The sequence below is a fragment of the Phoxinus phoxinus genome (genome assembly GCF_949152265.1).
Source record: "Phoxinus phoxinus genome assembly, chromosome: 1".
NCBI classification, from domain to species: Eukaryota; Metazoa; Chordata; class Actinopteri; order Cypriniformes; family Leuciscidae; genus Phoxinus; species Phoxinus phoxinus.
Window position 1 is genome coordinate 13,027,557 of NC_136876.1, and position 19,385 is coordinate 13,046,941.

The following is a 19,385-nucleotide window of genomic DNA, read 5'->3' on the forward strand; positions in this document are numbered from 1 at the left end:
GGCAAGACACAGCAGGCCAAAACAGTTTTTTTCACTGGTCAATTTTGAGATTTTGGGATATTTGTCTTCAATAACATGTCTTCTTTCAGACTTGTCGTGAAAAAAAGTCCAAAATACACATTTCAGAAAGTTTCGGAGGCAGTGTGCAAACGTGATTGACACAATGTGAGGTTGTATTTATTTTTTAACATGCAGAAATTTTGCACACACACACTGAGAACACACATCTCACAATTCTCTCTCAGTTTAGTTTGAGATATAAACTCAGAATTGTCAGAAAAGTTCTCAGAATCGTGAATTTTTATCTTGCAATTCTATGTTTATTTCTTGTAATTCTGACTCTATTTTCAGAATTGAGAGAAAGAGTCTTAAATGTCTTCTTGTCTGGACTTTTCTTCTCAACAAGCTTCCACAGAAAGCGTGTGTGTGCGTGTGTGTGTGTGAGCGTGCGTGTGTGTGTGTGTGTGTGACGCACCGGTGCTGTGTTGTTCCCGCTGCTGATGGCTGGCGTGTTGCTGTCGGCGTTGGCCAGATCGCTGTGAGTCTGTGCCGGCGTGTAGAGCGTCAAGCCGTGATCCGGGACGCGGTTCTGTCCCGCGTAGTCTTGCGTGGGAAGAGTGTGTGTGGCGCTGAACTCGGTCTGCGGGGGATGCCCGTACTGAGGGGTGTACGTCTGGGCCATGTCCGCCGGATTGCTGGCCTCCTGGTTACCCTGCAAACATCAATGCACACGAAAGCATACATTAAACCCCCGTGGCCTTCGCGTATAGAGCCGTATGTTCAAACCCAATGTTGTTATCTTTCCAAGCGCGCCTCTGATGGGCCGATCAGGGAAAAACGGGCCGCCCCGCACTTTAAATAGGCCAGGAAAACAACGATCACATCTCACGGATGATTACAGACACGCTTGATCATTACTAATGAACAGACTTTGTGTTGTTGTAGAAGCCGCTCGGAGGACCAGAGGCCACTGGGATTTTTCCACAGCGCAGAAAAAAGGAAATCAGTCTCCTTACGATGTTTTGACGGAGAGCTTTGATTTTCCTGACAGGTTACTAATGTTAACAGCGGTCGACGCTTTAACACGTCTTCACACGAACACTTTCTGCTCAGCGGTGTTGAAACCGAGTTGTTTGTCAAGCTACAAGCTTCCCTATGAAGCCCGCTGGGTCATATTTGATACGCACATTTCAAAGGCCTTGAAATGTTCAACTTTGCTGAAAAACCTGTTGTACACAAACTACTATATGCCTCTGTCTTCTGATTGATATGTTTTTAGTAAGTAAAAGGGATTTTATAAAAAAAGTTCACCCTCAGTCTTTTAATGGTGAAATCTGAACTGATTTCTATAAAGTTACCATAAGAATAACCTCAAGATTTTAAGATGAACACTTACTGGACTGGAGCAACTTAGTTTTACTTAATTTTTATGCACAAAAAAAAAGTCATGCTCAAATGCGAGTATCAAATATGATCGTCAGGCTTTTGAGGACGGTTTATTAGTTCATCTGTCAATCATCATTGTATTGCATGCATTGCATTATATGTTTTAAAACCACAGAACTTTGACATCATAAAACTAACCATGCAAATATCATCTCACAAAGACATATTATTGAAGACTGATATGTATAAGCATTTTATGGAAGTAGTCTGCTATACTGTAAAAACTATCCCATTGATTTACATTATTAAAGCTATCTGAACGGCCATATAAATATCAACATTGTCAATATTTTTGCACAGTTTGGGCCTATGAATAATATTAAGATGCTTTTTTCTTCAATATTCTCACTATATGAGCCATAAAAGCCTGATGTATAGCATGATACTCAACAAAAAAACATGCAATTTTTAAAAGATTTTGTCTAATGGTCCAATAAACAGTTCCATTTAATATATATATATTAGGGCTGTAAACGATTAATCGCGATTAATCGCCAAAATAAAAGTTTGTGTTTACATAATAAATGTGTGTGTACTGTGTATAATTATTTTGTATATATAAATACACACACGTTCATGTATACATTTAAGAAAAATGTGTTATTTATATATAAAATATTTATAATTTATATATAATATAAATCTACTGTATATACATGCAAATACTTCTTATTTATATATATATATATATATATATACAAGCATGTGTGTGTATTTATATATATAAAATATTTATACAGTACACACACATTTATTATGTAAACACAAATTTTTTTTTGGATGCGATTAATCGTTTACAGCCCTAATATATATATATATATATATATATATATATATATATACACATAATTGCAAGATATAGATCACTGTGGTCCATGGCAATATTTCACCGGAAATAAGACTTATGGGTAAAAATAAATAAATAAGAACCAGTATTAAACAGATAAAGTGGAAGGAATCTCTGAATGCCGGAGGAAGATAAATGCTCTGGATTTTCCCCGTTTGCTAGTTCTGGTCATGGTTATTTCGTGTTCGTCTCCGCTGATGATCTTTTCCTGGAGTCTTAATGAGTCGAGAACCGTCCGTCAGCCGCTGTAAATGTGCGGGAATTTAATCTACACAGAGTTCCTGGACAAACCGCAGGTCCCAATTAAAGCTGGTGGGCACAGGACGAGTGTGACGTGCTTTCTGTCGGTTTCATCTCCTCTTTATTCCTGTTTGTTCTGTGGAACTACCGGCAGGGTCAGAAACTACAGCAAAATCACACCCAAAGTGACACAAGTACCCATGCTTTTAATGTGGCGGCAAACAAATGTCACTGTTTTATGTGTTATCAAAAATTTGATGTACAACATAACTGCATATAATGGAAATAGTGCAAAACGCTGATGTATGAAAGTGGCAACAAATATGCAGAATAATCAATATGTTAAAACTGATGACATAAAACACTGAAAAAGTGTGATCTCCTCTCGTGGTCTCTCTCCTCAGCTGCCCCTCATTACTCAGATTCACTCTCTCACATTAAATATTCCTACAGAAGCCATAAAATAAGGCTTTTTCTGTCTCTTTGCTGAGTGTGTGTTTCTGCTGCTGCGTCATTCTGATCCCAGATCAGTTCAGAGCGGCTCTCTAACATGCATTGGGAACCGCAGACATCATTAAGATCAAACCCACAGCAGAGATGAATAACGTGATGCTTTATTAATGCGCGCACATTATGCAAAAACTACATTTGATAAAGTGTGCAGTGTAGAACCAGCGCCACTCTTTACCATAATGCACTTTGCTTGACATGAGCCTTCATTTCCAGTGTAATAATTCAGAAGTGATATCACAGGTTTATCAACTCATTGTTTTATCTAATTGCATTTTAAAGTATCCCTATTATGATATTTTAAAGGCTCAGAGTTTTGATCTGGAGGTCTCCTACAATAGGTTAATATGCATCAAGTCAAAAAACACTTTATTTTCCTCAGAATATGCATTGCAGCATTACCTCGTTCTCAGTGTTGGAAACAGATTGATACAGGATTTTGTCTCTCTAAACCCCTCCTTTCTGAGAGCTTACTCTGCTCTGATTGGTCAGATGGCCCAGTCTGTTGTGATTGGTCTACTCTGCTCTGATTGGTCAGATGACCCAGTCTGCTGTGATTGGTCTGCTCTGATTGGTCAGATGACCCAGTCTGCTGTGATTGGTCTGCTCTGATTGGTCAGATGGCTTAGTCTGTTGTGATTGGTCTGCTCTGATTGGTCAGATGGCTTAGTCTGCTGTGATTGGTTTACTCTGCTCTGATTGGTCAGATGACCCAGTCTGTTGTGATTGGTCTACTCTGCTCTGATTGGCCAGATGACTCAGTCTGCTGTGATTGGTCTACTCTGCTCTGATTGGTCAGATGACCCAGTCTGCTGTGATTGGTTTACTCTGCTCTGATTGGCCAGATGACCCAGTCTGCTGTGATTGGTCTACTCTGCTCTGATTGGTCAGATGACCCAGTCTGTTGTGATTGGTCTACTCTGCTCTGATTGGTCAGATGGCCAATGTGTTGTGATTGATTGGTCTACTCTGCTCTGATTGGTCAGATGGCTTAGTCTTTTGTGATTGGTCTACTCTGCTCCGATTGGCCAATCAATATATTGTTTTATGTGAATGATTGGGCAGGATGACTTTCACATTGTTTCGAAGCAAAGTCTACAAGATCCAGTTCTCAAAAATATTGTGAACAAATATTTAGCATGCGGTTTATGGCCACATTTCAGTGACTTAAAAATCTTTTTTCTCTCTCACAAAACACGCATAAAAGTAATTTTCTCAAAACTACAAACTTTTACATACATGCTGCTCACCTATTATTGTAGCAAAGTTTGCCCTGAATACAGCGTAATCAGATGATAACGTTATAAGTTACAGAAATAAGCACAAATGTCAGGGCATGTCAAAACATCTCCAGGGCACAAAAATATCAAAGTAAAGATAATAAATATTATAAAACACTCTGTAGTATGCAAGTATTCCAGTCCCAAAAGCACTCAAACTCAACTTACCGACCTGCAAATACAATCTAGTGCCCTTAACACCTCTGAAAACACACTTTCATGACGCAACGCAAAACACAGTACAAAGCATTGAGTTTCAAAGCAACGCAGCAGTGAACACACACACACACACTCTCTCTCTCTCTCTCTCTCTTTAAAAAGGGCAACGCTCCGAGTCACACGGGGAGAAGAAGGAGCTTATTAGCGAAACACAAAGCCACGCTTGCTGCCGTCTGATCTCCACTGCTGCTCTGAAGTGTGTGACAAACACTTGTGGGGGCAGATGAACCAGACCAGAAAAAAGAGGCTCGTAAATCAGAGGAGACGCCAGCGTCCTGGAGAGACCTTCAACCCCTCAGAGTCCAGTGCCGATGCCCTCGCATCCCACACACACACACACACACACACGCTTACTGCTCACACACACCTTCAGAGAGACAGGAGAGAGCCATCAGGGAGAGCCGAGGTCTCGAACACCTCTCAAAGCAGACAGACTGAGATTTTCTGGGTATTGTCATTTATTCACGACCTGAAAAATGTGCGTTCTTCTGTACGGTTAATATAGCACATCATGAGCGAATTAAGATATGACCGCCCACATTTACATAATATCAGCATTCAGTAGCTCAACTCTTCCTGGTGTAAACTACAGTAGTCGACATTTGAAGTGGATCAAAAAAATGTATCAAAGTTGTCCGAAGACAAGAACGGGGATTGTTCAAAATTCATGTATAACTTTGATGAAAGGTTTTGATCCACTTCAAATGTTGACTACTGTACAAAAGAAGTACAGTATCTTTCAGTGTCACATGATCGTTCAGAAATCATTCTAATATGAGGATTTGATGCTCAAGAAACATTTCTGATTATTATAAATGTTGAAAACAGTTGTGCTGAATCATATTGTTGTGGTATTTTTCGATGAATAGAGTTCAAAAGAACAGGATTGATCTTTACTGTCACTTTTGATCAATTTGATCAACTGAATGAAATAATTTCTCTCTCAAAAAAAAACTAAATGCATAAAAAGTTCCATAAAGTGTAAGGTACAGTAACTACATCAGGTCAGAGAGAGTGGAAAACGATCATGTAAAACGAAATAACAAACTGTACGCGGTCAGGAAGCAGGAACCACAGCCCTGAACCTGATCATTAGCGCCCGAGAGTCCACTAAAATAACCCGCGCCGGCACACTCGCAGTGCGCGCCGATCCTCCTGATGTGCAAGGATTCCCCCTCATTCCCTCCAATTACAGCACAACAACGGGAAGAAAGAGCGACAGAGGGGCGGCGGGCCAATTTACAGCAGGTCTGTCCATCGGGCGCCGGTTATTAGTCTTCATTCGGTGCGCTTGAAAGCTCCGCTGTGTCGTTTTTACACCTCATTTGTTGAGGGAATAAATTTGGCAAAACAAACAGCGCGTCTGTCCTCAGCCTCGACGGTTTTCCCTTCAGACAGAGCCACGACCCCGACGTTTCGTAACCTCCCTGCGCTGCTTGACCTCGGATACTGACCAACACACTCTAAAAAATAAAGCTTCCAAAAGGAGGTTTTCACAGAGATGTCATGGAAGAAACATGTTTGGTTTCCCAAAGAACATTTCAGTCAACGGTTCTTGAGAGGATTAGTTCACTTCTGAATTAAAAGTTCCTGATAGTTTTCTCACCCCCACGTCTTCCAAAGTATTAAAGTCTTTCTTTCTTCAGTTGAAAAGAAATAAAACATTCCAGGATGTTTCTCCATATAGTGGACTTCAATGGGGTCCAACATGTTGAAGGTCCAAATTGCAGTTTCAAAGGCTCCCACGATCCCAGCTGAGGAATAGGGGTCTAAAAAGTTCAAAAGTTAGATTTTTTTTAGAAAATGGCCGATGGTGTGTCTAGATAAGACTCTTATTCCTCGGCTGGGATCGTGTAGAGACTTTGAAACTGCAATTTGGACCTTCAATCTGTTGGACCCCATTGAAGTCCACTATATGGAGAACAATTCTGGAATGTTTTCCTCAAAAACCTTCATTTCTTTTCGACAGAAGAAAGAAAGAACATCTTGGATGACGTTGGGGTGAGTAAATTATCAGGAAATTTTCATTCTGAAGTGAACTAATGTTTTTCTCAGTGTGACAAACATTTTAATAGGAACCTTTTTCCAGTATAAAGAATAGAATGTTCTTTCATGGAACCAAAGATTCCATAAAGAACCTTTTTTTTTTTTTTAAGTGTACACACAACGAATGCCAATATTCTGCTGAGATAAGGCAGTGTATTAAGTTCTCGTTTGTGTTGATTGTGAGAATCCGCCTGGTCTCAGATGTTTGGAAATCCACTAGAGCTTTAAAAAAAAGAAAGAAAAATCAATGTGGAGAGCAGCTCAGATAATTTAACAGAGGACAGTTTGTGTTCATATTGAGATCTCGGACTTTTACTCATAGTATCTTGGCAAATCTGAGCTCAGTTTGAGATATCATTGAGATCTCGCGACTCACACGCGAGTCATTTTCTCAGGAGAAACATCTAAAAAGCATGAGACTTTTCACCATTTGTCGTCCAATTACTCTCATTATTGTCTAAAAAAGAAGTGTAGGATAGAATGTATGGAAAGTCAACAGAACTAAACATTATATTTCGAATAGCTTCAGTTCTAGTTAACAATAGCAACACTGTGTTGCACATGCAAACATCTCGCATGTTCTTCAAAGGATGTAAAATCAATGTGTTAAATATAATTCTCTTAAACAGCTGTGTATCACACGAGTAAAAAAGAGAAAAAGCTTTGTGTTGTGTGAGTGTGTGTGCGTGTGTGTGTGTCGCAGTAATCGTCTACAACAGGCATCCGTTCGTCCTCTGAGACTGAAGCTGAAAGTGTCTTAATAAAGCAAAAAGACAGAAGATCATTTTAAACTCTTATGGCACACGGCGAGGCCTCCTGCGACTCTCACCGGACCACACAAAGCTCACACACACTAATACACACCACGCTCAGGATCTCAGACTGAGACAGACCTGCCGGACTGAACCCACGCGCCAAATATAGACTTCAACTCAATTAAAAATGACAGTTATTATCAAATAAAGCAGACCAGAACAACTGGAAACCACCAAGATCATTTTATAGATGTCACATCCACCTGCCGGAGGTACCCATGATACACACCAGAGGGCGCTCATCCGCACTCATGGACTGCATTTCCCATAACCCAATGCCTGGACTCATTATGATGGATTACTTACACCTGTGTCTCATTATCTTGTTAGTGTCTCATTATCCTGCCTATGTAAGCCCTATGTTTTCACTCAATCTTTGCGAAGTCTTGTATGTGTCGCACTGCATTTCTGAGCGCTCTCCCTCTGATTACACGTGTGTTTTGACATTTGCCAGTGTTTTTCTGCCATGTTGTCTTTTTGGATTATCTGCCTTGTGTTTTGACCTATTGCTTGTTTTATGGATTATGATTCTGGATTGCCCTAATAAAGCTGCATTTGGATCCTCAACTGTGTCTCTGAACAGCATCATGTGATAAGACTTTGACATTTTCCAAATGAAGAGTGTATAGTATATATTAGAGATGCACAGATGTATCGGACGAATTAGGAAGCGCGCGCGCCCTCAGATCACTTGGACGTGGTTGTGTACAAGAGGTAAAAACGATATAAATACTGTTCGTTTTCTCACACAAACCACTCGTTTCGTGTCTTAGGCCATCAATGTGTACTTACGATGGGGAATTGTTTAATTTGGACTTCTCTGTGCATGCTCTTTGGGACAGTGACCATAGACCTGCATTATATGACTGACAGACAAGAACGGTTTGACCTAAAAATATCAAAATTGAAACTACTGTGGAAACAAAGACTCCTACACATCTTGGATGCCCTTCAAGTAAGCTAAAACATACCAAAATATTATTTCAAAGTGAAATTCGGCTAAAAAATAGCGCTAAAAAATAGCGACGTTAATGCAGGCTTTATTTGACCCTACGAATCACAAGTAGTTCAAGCTTTGTGCTCTATTATTTCTGACAAGAAACAAAGTCTCAGCTTTCAAATTCTGTACATTTTATCACGAAATTCAAACAATAAATTGCGTTTTGTCGCTGTTGAATGTGACGTGACAGATCGCTGTAGCGCTTCAGTTCGAGCGGCAGCAGCGAAAGTCTTTTCTTCCACTTTAATACAAATTATATCTAGAAAAACATGCATGAATATCAGAAGGTATGTTGAAAGATACAGTACAAATTGCCGAAATCCATATTAAGACTCATGAAATCACTCAATCTGTGTTTCAACCGCGTAAAGACGTCAATAAAAAACCTTGTGAACAATATCACTTAATGTTGCATTTGATTTACCTCAGGAAAGTTAACCAGTGTTCACAGTTCGTTATATACAGTAGCTATAAAAACACTAGAGACGAGCTTATTTACGGTTAATTATATATGCCTGTTTTAATAAATTTGCCATGAAGAAGTATTTATGAAAACTACCTTATGTGCAACTGAGTTGTATACAAACATTTCAGCTTTTATTTGAGTGTAAATATTATATCTGGAAATAAATAGCAGTTGAATATAATAGCTCTGTTGTTACTTTAACCTCTAATATTATAGTGTATATGAGAGGGTTCCCTGTACAGTTTGCAGCATTATTTGGGAGAGATTCTTTTTTCTTTTTTTTCTTTTTTTTTAAGAAAAATCTTAAAATCGGTATCGGCCGATATTCTGAATATGTGACGCTGGATCACAAAACCAGTCACATGTCACACGGGTATATTTGTGGCAATAGCAACAATAGCCATTGTATGGGTCAAAATGATAGATTTTTTAATGACAAAAATCATTATGATATTAAGTAAAGATCATGTCCTATGAAGATATTTTGTAAATTTCCTACTGTAAATATATAAAACATGTATTTTTGTGAGTGAATGCAGCACAATCGCGAACATAAATTAACAAGATTCCAGATTTTCAAATATCGTCTGTTTTATAATGTCGTATCTGTCAAATATTATCCTATCATAACAAACCATACATCAATGGAAATATCCTTTATTCAGCTTTCATATGATGTATAAATCTCAATTTCATAAAATTGCTCCATGTGACTGGTTTTGTGGTCCAGGGTCACACATCAGCGTATCGGAGGAGAAATTTAGTATGGGTGCATCTCTAGTATATATCACTGTATGTGAATGTACTTCTATATCCAACTTTATATAATGAGGTGGGTGATATTATATTACACTCTGCAAGGAAATAAACAAAAAGCTTTATAGTACATGTCTACAGTAAATCTCTCCTCAGAAGTGCGTTTCCTCTGGTTCAGACGGAGGATGATGTTTCCCTCAGGCGCTCACAGAGAGATGAAGATATGAAGGATATAAAAGCGTTAATGATGCATGATCCTCGGCTTGTTAATGGGAGGGTTATTAAGAGTAATTATCTCTGATAGAAGAGAGCTTGATCTCGCCTGATCCGAACACAAGACAGGAGAGGAGAAACCCTCGCTTAAAGTGTCTCACAGCAGAAACTGGATTCACCGAACATTTGGAAGATTCAAATTCTGCTAAAATCTAATAAAAAAAAAGTTAAGAACACAGTGTTTGTATTTCATCAAATACTTCATGTTTTTCTGAGGATCTTTTCTTCCTAAGGCTTTTCTTTCCTGAAAATAAGGTTTCATTTGTTAACACTAGTTAGTTACATTAATAAATGTTTTAAATTATATCAAATGTCAGTTCATTTGAACTAATAAACGTAATTTAAAGCATTTATTAATCTCAGTTAATGTTAATTTAGATTATTAAAATAAAAATCACGTGTTAAGATTATTTAATGGACCTGAGCCAGTGTTTTATTATATTATTATTAATAATATGATAATAATAATAATAATAATAAACGAGTCTACTTCTTAATATAAACTCTATATATAACCTCATATGACCATAAAACATCAAAGCCTCTCATTTGGGAAAAAATATGATGTTCTCAAGGAAATATCTTTCAATGCTGAAACTTTAGATTGATGTTACATAATAAAGGTGTCCACTGCATCTGCCTTCAGGTCTCACCACACACACACACACACACACACACACACACACACACACACACTATTCAGCACTCATGAGCTCTAATGAGACAAAGTTAAGAAGTAAAACTATATGATGCAAACTGACAAAACCTCCTACACCTCACCTCATTACTGACCCAGAGAGAGAGAGAGAGAGAGAGAGAGAGAGAGAGAGAGAGAGAGAGAGAGAGAGAGAGAGAGAGAGAGAGAGAGAGAGAGAGAGAGAGAGAGAGAGAGAGAGAGAGAGAGAGAGAGAGAGAGAGAGAGAGAGAGAGGACACACTTCATTGCCTTCGTCCAATTAAATGTCTTGAATTGAATGGAGGGCTGGTGACCACACACATAATTGATGCCACTGTGTGTGTGTGTGTGTTTCATGTCTTCCTCAATTTCATTCAGATCGATTTATCAGTGCACGCTTTCTCTGCATGTATGTGAGCTTTTCTGTAATGAAATCTACACCCAGTTCCAAATAAATTATTTAATACCAAAATTAAGTGTTTTTATTCTTCGTCTTACAATGAATTCGCTCCAAACTGTGTGATACTAGAATAACACTGAGCAAAATAAAAGCTCTTATCTGGTGATTTGACTATTCATATACTTATCTGGTAGAGAAATGTTTTGCTTTAAAAGGAACTGTTTTATATTTCTTAAAAAAAAAAATTTGTTTGTATTTTTTGTATTCAGACGATTTTATGTGTAACTTAAGTATCTTTTTCGGAACTGTATATTATACAATTGAATGACAGCAAATGTATAATATACAGTTTTACATAATTTAGCCAAAATAAGCAAGCGAGAATCATTCAAATGCTGCAGGACGTCACACACACAGACACACACACACACACACAAGCGATAGTGAAAGTGATGCTACAGCACAAACAAGGACCAGGATTGATCTGTGCCTATAGTTGACAGAGGAGGAGATTTCACACACTCAGCTGAAAGAGCGAGGCATTCACTAAACACACGTGTCAGGAGAAGTTCACTAAACACACACATCAAGAGACGTTCACTAAACACACACACGCGTGTCAGGAGACGTTTGGGACGTCCAGCTGTAATGGCGGCCGGCGTGACTGTCTGAGGGAGAAAAGGACTTGCTGAAAAGCAATTGATTGATCCGCGTCCTTTCTCACAAGACCACTGACCCATGAATCTTTCATTAGAGCGCGACATGCGCGCGTGTGTGTGTGTGTGTGTGTGTGTTTCCCTTGCACTCAGTCATCACTGCTGCACTTGAGCTACAAACTCCTCATGACTTAAATCAGTTCAACTACATTCACACCAGGAGTTGACTACAAGCTAACAAATGGCCACATTAAAAATACAATACACACTCATGTGTGTGTGTGTGTGTGTGTGTGTGTGTGTGTTTAATTATTCATCAAAACAATATTCATTTTTATTTGTATTTTTAAATGCAACTATATTATACATTACTTAGAAATAAAAAATAAAATTATAAAAAAATAAAATGCATAGTGATAAGCCACCATAACATACAAAATAATTGCATTACATAATTATGTTTTAATATGACTTAATTATTATTTTAAAAAATAAGAAAATATTGAAAAGGGGAAACTATTGAATGACAAATATGTGAATTGAACTTTTTTTTTTTGACGATGCACTTTTATTAATATTAGATTATGATTGGTTGACAGGCATTTAATGGTGTCAGGTGGTGAATTATCCATGGTATAATGGCCATGAAGCACTTCTCGAACACTCATTCGTTGCCTGATAGTAACTTACATACTATTAGTAGAGATTAGAACAAGACAAAGACACTGGTCGTGCAAATTGGTCAAAAAATACATTTATTTTGGAAGTGACACTTTCAAACTAACAGCTGCTTATGCGGTTTCTATGGAAACTTGACAAAATGGACACTTTCAGTCCTAAAGTTTCACTTCTACACGCTGGAGAACTAGTTTGAGTGGAAAAGATGTTTCCAGAAGTGCTGAGCCACTGAAACGCGTAGTTGGGTGTGTGGCATCGCTGCAGTGACGGACTGAGAGCAGGAACAGGTGGAAGCGGAGCGACGGAAAGAAAGAAAGAAAGAGGAGGTGATTGATCGGAGAGTTGCGTGAGGAGTTGTCGGTCTCGGCGGAGGCGTGAGGCTCGGAGATTGATGCACACATTACCAGCTTCAGACCTGAATGAACCTACACAGATCAGATGGTCTCCGCCAGCTGTTCCCGCCTCCAAACTTTCACCCCGCGCCGATAACGTGCGGAGGAGCTCCGGGTTCGGGAGACGCTGGAGTGTGGAGAGTTTTATGAAGAGGAAAAGCGAATCAATCTCGGCTCGAGATCATCCGGAAATCAATGGAGCTCGCCGTCTTTGGCGGGGATTTGAGCAGATGCACATCTATTAGCCCAATCTCCTCGCGCAGTTTTCCGGAAAGGGCTTTTAGAGTTTAAGGAGCGCGGCGCTCGTGTCCTCGGGGCTCCATCGGAGAAACACATAAAAGCCCGGACGGGACCCCCGGCTCAAACATCAGAGCCCCAGCTGTGAGGCCCCCCGGGGGACCGAGGGGTTTAGAGACGAGGAAACTAAACGCTGAGGTGGCAGGAGAGCCAGAGAGATGTGTGTAGGAAGTGAAATTTAAGGGTTATAATGTTCTATGACTTTAAATAGGATTTGGGATAATATCGCGAGAACGGGCCCCGCGAGGGAGATCCCGGGAGAAAACAGGAAGGAGTTGTAATAGTAACGTACAGAGAGAGAGAGATGAAGCGCACCTTTAATCTGCTGCGGCCATTCATGATGTTGCCTCTGATTGTTCAATAAAACAAGTGTTGTAATAACCGGAGCTCCCTGTCAGTGTCCTCCCTATTGTGGTGATAACAGAACGAAGCCAAGAACCCACGGAACAGCGCTGGGTAAGAACTAAAGCGAGAAGATAACTCACGCGCGTTACATGTGCAATACACATCAGACGAAGAGAAAGGACTGACGGAACTTACAGGAAAAGATCACGGGCCAAATTCGTGAGAAACTATAGCGAATCTTGGGAAATTCTCAGATATGTTCTTAAAGGGATAGTTCACCCAAAAATGAAAATTAGCCCTTGATTTACTCACCCTGAATCATCCTAGGTGTATATGAATTTCTTCTGTCAGATGAACACAATCTGAGCTATATTAAAAAATGCCCTGGCTCTTCCAAGCTTTATAATGGGAGTGAATGGGTGTATGTCTTTGGAAGTCCATAAAAGTGCATCCATCCATGATAAAAGTCCTCGACACGGCCGTGGGGGGTAATAAAGGCCTTCTGAAGCGAAGCGACGTGTTCGTGTAAGAAAAATATCCATATTTAAAACTTTATCGACTAAAATAACTAGCATTCAGAAGTTCCGGCAGACGGCCTACGCAAGCCGACTTACGCCGAGAGTATTGAGTTCGTCTGAAAGAAGAAAGTCATATACACCTAGGATAATTCAGGGTGAGTGAATCAAGGGCTAATTAAAATTTTTGGGTGAACTATCCCTTTAAGAACATCTTATTTTTCCTAAATGAAATGACAGGCTTTGGTGTTTATGATGGTTCTTGCCAAAGGCTCGGTGATGAATAATTAATCTGAAACAACCCAATAAATTCATTTAACTTATCCATCTTACCTTTGGGAATTGAAGACAAGTTGGAGGTTATCTGAACTTTATTTTTAAAGAAGATTATTTTTAAGAATCTGAATTCTGCTTAAATTTTGAATTACGAACAATATTTTTTTTTTAAAGATACTCAAGTACTACTTTTGGGAATAAAAAAATATTGTTAGAACACACACGCACGCACACACGCGCGCACACACACACACACACACACACACACACACACACACACACACACACACACACACACACACACACACACACACACACAAAGTTTGTGTTTACATAAAATATGTGTGTGTACTGTGTATAATTATTTGTATATATAAATACACACATATACATGTACACATTTAAGAAATATTTGCATTTATATACTGTATATTTATACATAATTCATATTATATATAAATATTTTATATATAAAAAATTCTTAAACATATACATGTGTGTGTTTATATATATATATGGCTGAAGATGCATCTTTTTCGGCAGCACTTGATCCAGTAATACTAACACTTTCTCTTCTATTTATACAAAAAAAAGTCATTATATAACTTTGAGTCTGCTTTATAATGAGGCAACAAAAACAGATTTCAGCAAAATATCATAATTACTTCATACTATAACTTCCCTTTCATCATAAACAGAAACAAGGAATATTCCGAGCGGTTCTGATCCCGCATGAATCTATCAGAGGCTGTTAATCTCTCAGCATTACACTAGTTCTGTGTAAGTAATTAGACACTGAAGTGACGCTCTTCAAACTGTTCAATCACGTCTCTCCGTGACATTTGCTGTAATCCGTCATTCATGCCATTAAAAAACGAGCAACAAAATGCAGCGCTTGATTTCAGGGCTTGATGAAACACGGATTCGTCAGGAATCTTCACGGAATCCTGGCTGGATTTAGACGGGAAAGACTGAAATGTCAAGGAGCAGGTGGGCATCTGATGACTTTCAGCAGAAACGGGAATGATTTCATGATTAAGTGCCTATAAGACCGACAGAGGACGGATCACGGAAACTAGCCTCGGTTTTTAACATCCTCCAAGCTCCTGCTGTTTATGGCAGATGTAATGTAACGTAAAGCGTAATATAACATAACAGCATAAAACAACATAAAACATAACATTTAACGTAACATAAAACAACAAAGCAACATAATGTAATGCAGCAAAACAACGTAACGTAACATAATGACATAATACAACACAACATAATGTAACATAAAACACCACAACAAAACGCAACATAACGTAACCTTACAAAACACAAAAAAACGCAACAAGGTAGCATAACGTAACAAAACAACAAAACGCAACTTAACGTAACTTAAGAAAACAACAAAACGCAACTTAACGTAACATAAAACAACACAAAAAAACGCAACAACGTAGCATAACGTAACGGAACAAAACGTAGCATAATAAAACAAAAAAACGCAACAACGTAGCATAACGTAATGTAACAAAACAAAACGCAACTTATCGTAACATAAAACACAAAAAACGTAACGTACCATAAAACAACACAACAAAAAGCAACGTAACATGACATAACGTAACATAACGTGATGTAACAATGTAACATAAAACGTAACTTATAACGTAAAACTTAACATTTAACACCACACACAGAGAGAGAGAGAGAGAGAGAGAGAGAGAGAGAGAGAGAGAGAGAGAGAGAGAGAGAGAGAGAGAGAGAGAGAGAGAGAGAGAGAGAAACACAACACTGAACTTATATAATTGCATATTATGGAAAAAATTGTTTTAAATGCATGCATATATCTATAGATTTATAATATTATTCATTTATATATAGATATGCATTAATACAATTATCACATTTTTAATTTGATTAGTCACCTACAAACATTGAGAAATATTCATTATGTTGTAACTTTTTACCTTACATTTTTCAAAATCATAAGTTTTATTTCCACGTATATCTCTTTTTCAGATTTAAATAAAATGCAATAAGATGTACATCATAAATAGCAGGCGCACTATATGACCAGCATTATTTGGGAATTGGACCCCAGTCATGCTGCTATATGGATGTATAAACCCACATTGGTGGACCACTAATTAAACAACAACCCTGATCTGTGGAGAGAGAAATCAAACATGAAGATGATCCATATATCACTGGTGTGAGGTGATGACAGGACCGCCAGTGTGTGTGTGTGTGTGTGTGTGTGTGTGTTCAGAAGACATTAGGCCGAACGGTTCCTCTGGGAAAGACCTGGACACACTTTTCCCTCCCAACATACCATGAATGTGTCAGAGTGTATGGGTCCGGCTCGAGTTAATAGCGCTCTAATGCATGTAATGAGAGATCCTGAGCGCATTACATCCACAGTTACAGCACTTAAAGGCCTCGTCCCACGACCAATCAATCCTGCTGAGAGGAAAGAGTTCATTGTACCACGCAAACACAACTCAAACTTCCTCCCCAGTCCGGAAGAGCGTTTATTGAAGCTAAACTGCGAGTGCAAAACACTTTAACGGCAGTGTGAGTGAGCTTTAGGGATACAAACATCATAAAGACCACCCGAAGCTCTCTGAAACTCTGAAACTGACCATCTCGCTCATCCACACACACTCATAACGGACACAGTGAAGTCTCGCAGCACAATAGGCTCCTGGTGTCACTGACTTAAGCGCTCAAACTATTGTGTTTGGTAAGAATCAATCAGTGCTTTTCAGTGTAATTCGCTTCTATTCACAAAGGAGCGGGGATTCAATCTCAAAATGGAAATGCGAGTGTGCTGGGAGGAGCGTCGAGGGAGGAGACAGACGGTGTGGGAGGGATGGAGCCGCCGACAGAATCATCATAATCTTTGCGTGGGCCGCAACAAAACTTATGGGGGGTTTTATGGGCCGAACGGCTTCGCTGTTGATCATAGCGGCCGTTCCCACTGTGAGTGGTGGGATTCACGAGCGGTTGTCGCTTTTAAAAACCTGTGCGCAACTGGGACGCATTGCTGGTAAAAAAACGGGACAGGGACACAGCTTGCTTGCCGTAATAAATTGATATTATGGAAGGAAGCAAACACGGCTATTATCATTACCCAATTTTATGAAAACTAAATGTAGCAGTGGAGAAATATTAGTACAGGGAAATACAAAAAAAAAATATTAATGTGCACTAAAATGAAAGAAAACACAAAATTACAGAAGTATATTATTAATAAAACTATATATATATATATATATATATATATATATATATATATATATATATATATATATATATTATTATATTTTATAAGACTATGTAGTAACATTGTATATCTATATTATTTTAAATATTGGATTGATTTATATTAATATCATATTGATTTTTTATATTTTCCATTAAAAATTAATATATTGCTTTATATTATTATTCAAATCAATTCAATGTATTTGTATACATTACAATTTAGAGTAATATTAGAATAATATTATATTGATTTTGAATATGTATATGTATATATTTTTTTTTCTCTCTACAGATCCATGTGTCTTATTTTATCTTATTTATCTATATTTTTTACTTAATTTTATTTTAGAATTTTATTTTATTATACAATTTTTTGTATAATATTATTTTCAATGAATATATAGGATATTCTGATTTGAATGAATATTATATTGATTTATAAAAGTACTTTCAATATATATATATATATATATATATATATATATATATATATATATATATATATATATATATATATATATATACTATATCTATACAATACAATTTTTTATAATATTACTTTCAATTAATATTGGATATTCTGATTTAATAAATCAGAGCCTGATCAGAAGACTTTTGAGGTTGTGTGTGAGGTTGAAACGTCCTTGACACTGTTTTTATGAAGATCCTACTTTTTCACTATGATTTTAGTAAATCAGCACACGTGTGATCACGGCTCATTTTTCATGTGGCGAGGCTTCTGTCTGGAAGATTCAGGAGAGATTTACAGAAAAAGCTGCTAAATCTAAGCACTTATTGGCAAAGAAACTTAAAAAAAAAAGCCACAGTCCTGTTATCACAACTTATCTACTAAAGCGAATCCCGCAGAAGACACTCGGCTGGAAAAAGGCAATTTTTCATTTACCCCGCAACGGAAAAACGAAAGTCTCCGACCGCCTCTGTGTCAATTCAGCAATCAAAGCCAGTTTGTGCCATTACGCGAGTGAATCACCAGCGTTTTCCCCGGCTCCGCGTGAGCGTGAACGATTGGAGGTAAAGAGATCCGATCCTAATGCTCTTCCCTTCCTCGAGCTCGTCTAAGAGCCTGAGATTTCCCAGCGGAGGGAGAACTGAGTCTTTCCTTCGAGGTAATGACTGTCTCTCTTTAATGACACCGCTGGGGGAGCAGCGAATAATCAGGTCGAGTGGGGGGGGTGAAGATCCGGTCAGATCCGTCTTCCTCCATCTCTACCACACGCTGTTGTCCCCGAGATGGTCTAATTGGCACGAGGAGCCCCTCGTCCTCCTGAATCCCTGAATCATTGATGGAGGCGTTTGAGAGGGGCCCCTGGGGGCCCGGTCCGGTGTCTGGATAATGGAGTAAAGCTACACCCACACCGGGGCTGCGGGGTCAGATCACATCTCACCTCTGAATCACTGACCCAACCAAAAGCGTGCTGTAAAATGACTGCATTCCTATGCTTTGTTTTTAAACAGTCACATGGTTGTATTCATCATTGTTCACTCATGACATCACCTTCACGCCTTTACAAACAGGCATTCTGTGGAACACGGAACCAAATCGCGCGAAATATTTAGGTTACAACTAGTGCTGGACAACGATTAATCGGGATTAATCACATTCAAAATAAAAGTTTGAGTTTACAAAATGTATGTGTATGTGCTGTGTATAATTATTTTGTATATATAAATACACACACATGCAAGTATATAGTTTTGTTTGGTTTTGACAAGCATACACGACACCGGTTTCAACTAAAAACGTAAAACATTTTATGCGTTTTGGCCGTTTGTTTACACGACAACGCGTTTTGGGTGCCTGAAAACGCAAACTTTTGAAAAGGGGTTTCAAAGTGCAAGTTTTTGAAAACGATCTCAGGAACTTCTTGTAAACAACAGAAACGCGAATCTCTGAAGACAATGACGTCATGCACATGCATATTACGTGTTCAGTCTATAGTGTTTCATCGCCATCTAATGGCCTGGCAGCAGAAT

The 19,385-nt window shown here is 38.5% G+C and overlaps 1 protein-coding gene across 11 annotated transcripts in view; it reads right to left on the bottom strand.

The window, feature by feature from the left end:
* rbfox3b (RNA binding fox-1 homolog 3b) overlaps positions 1–19,385 on the bottom strand; it is a 220,475-nt gene that overhangs the window by 57,831 nt on the left and 143,259 nt on the right. For all 11 annotated transcript variants that reach the window (XM_079617798.1, XM_079617797.1, XM_079617791.1 and 8 more), the window contains one exon: positions 476–712. In XM_079617798.1, the coding sequence (XP_079473924.1) occupies positions 476–712 (237 nt within the window). The remainder of the gene's footprint in view (positions 1–475; positions 713–19,385) is intronic.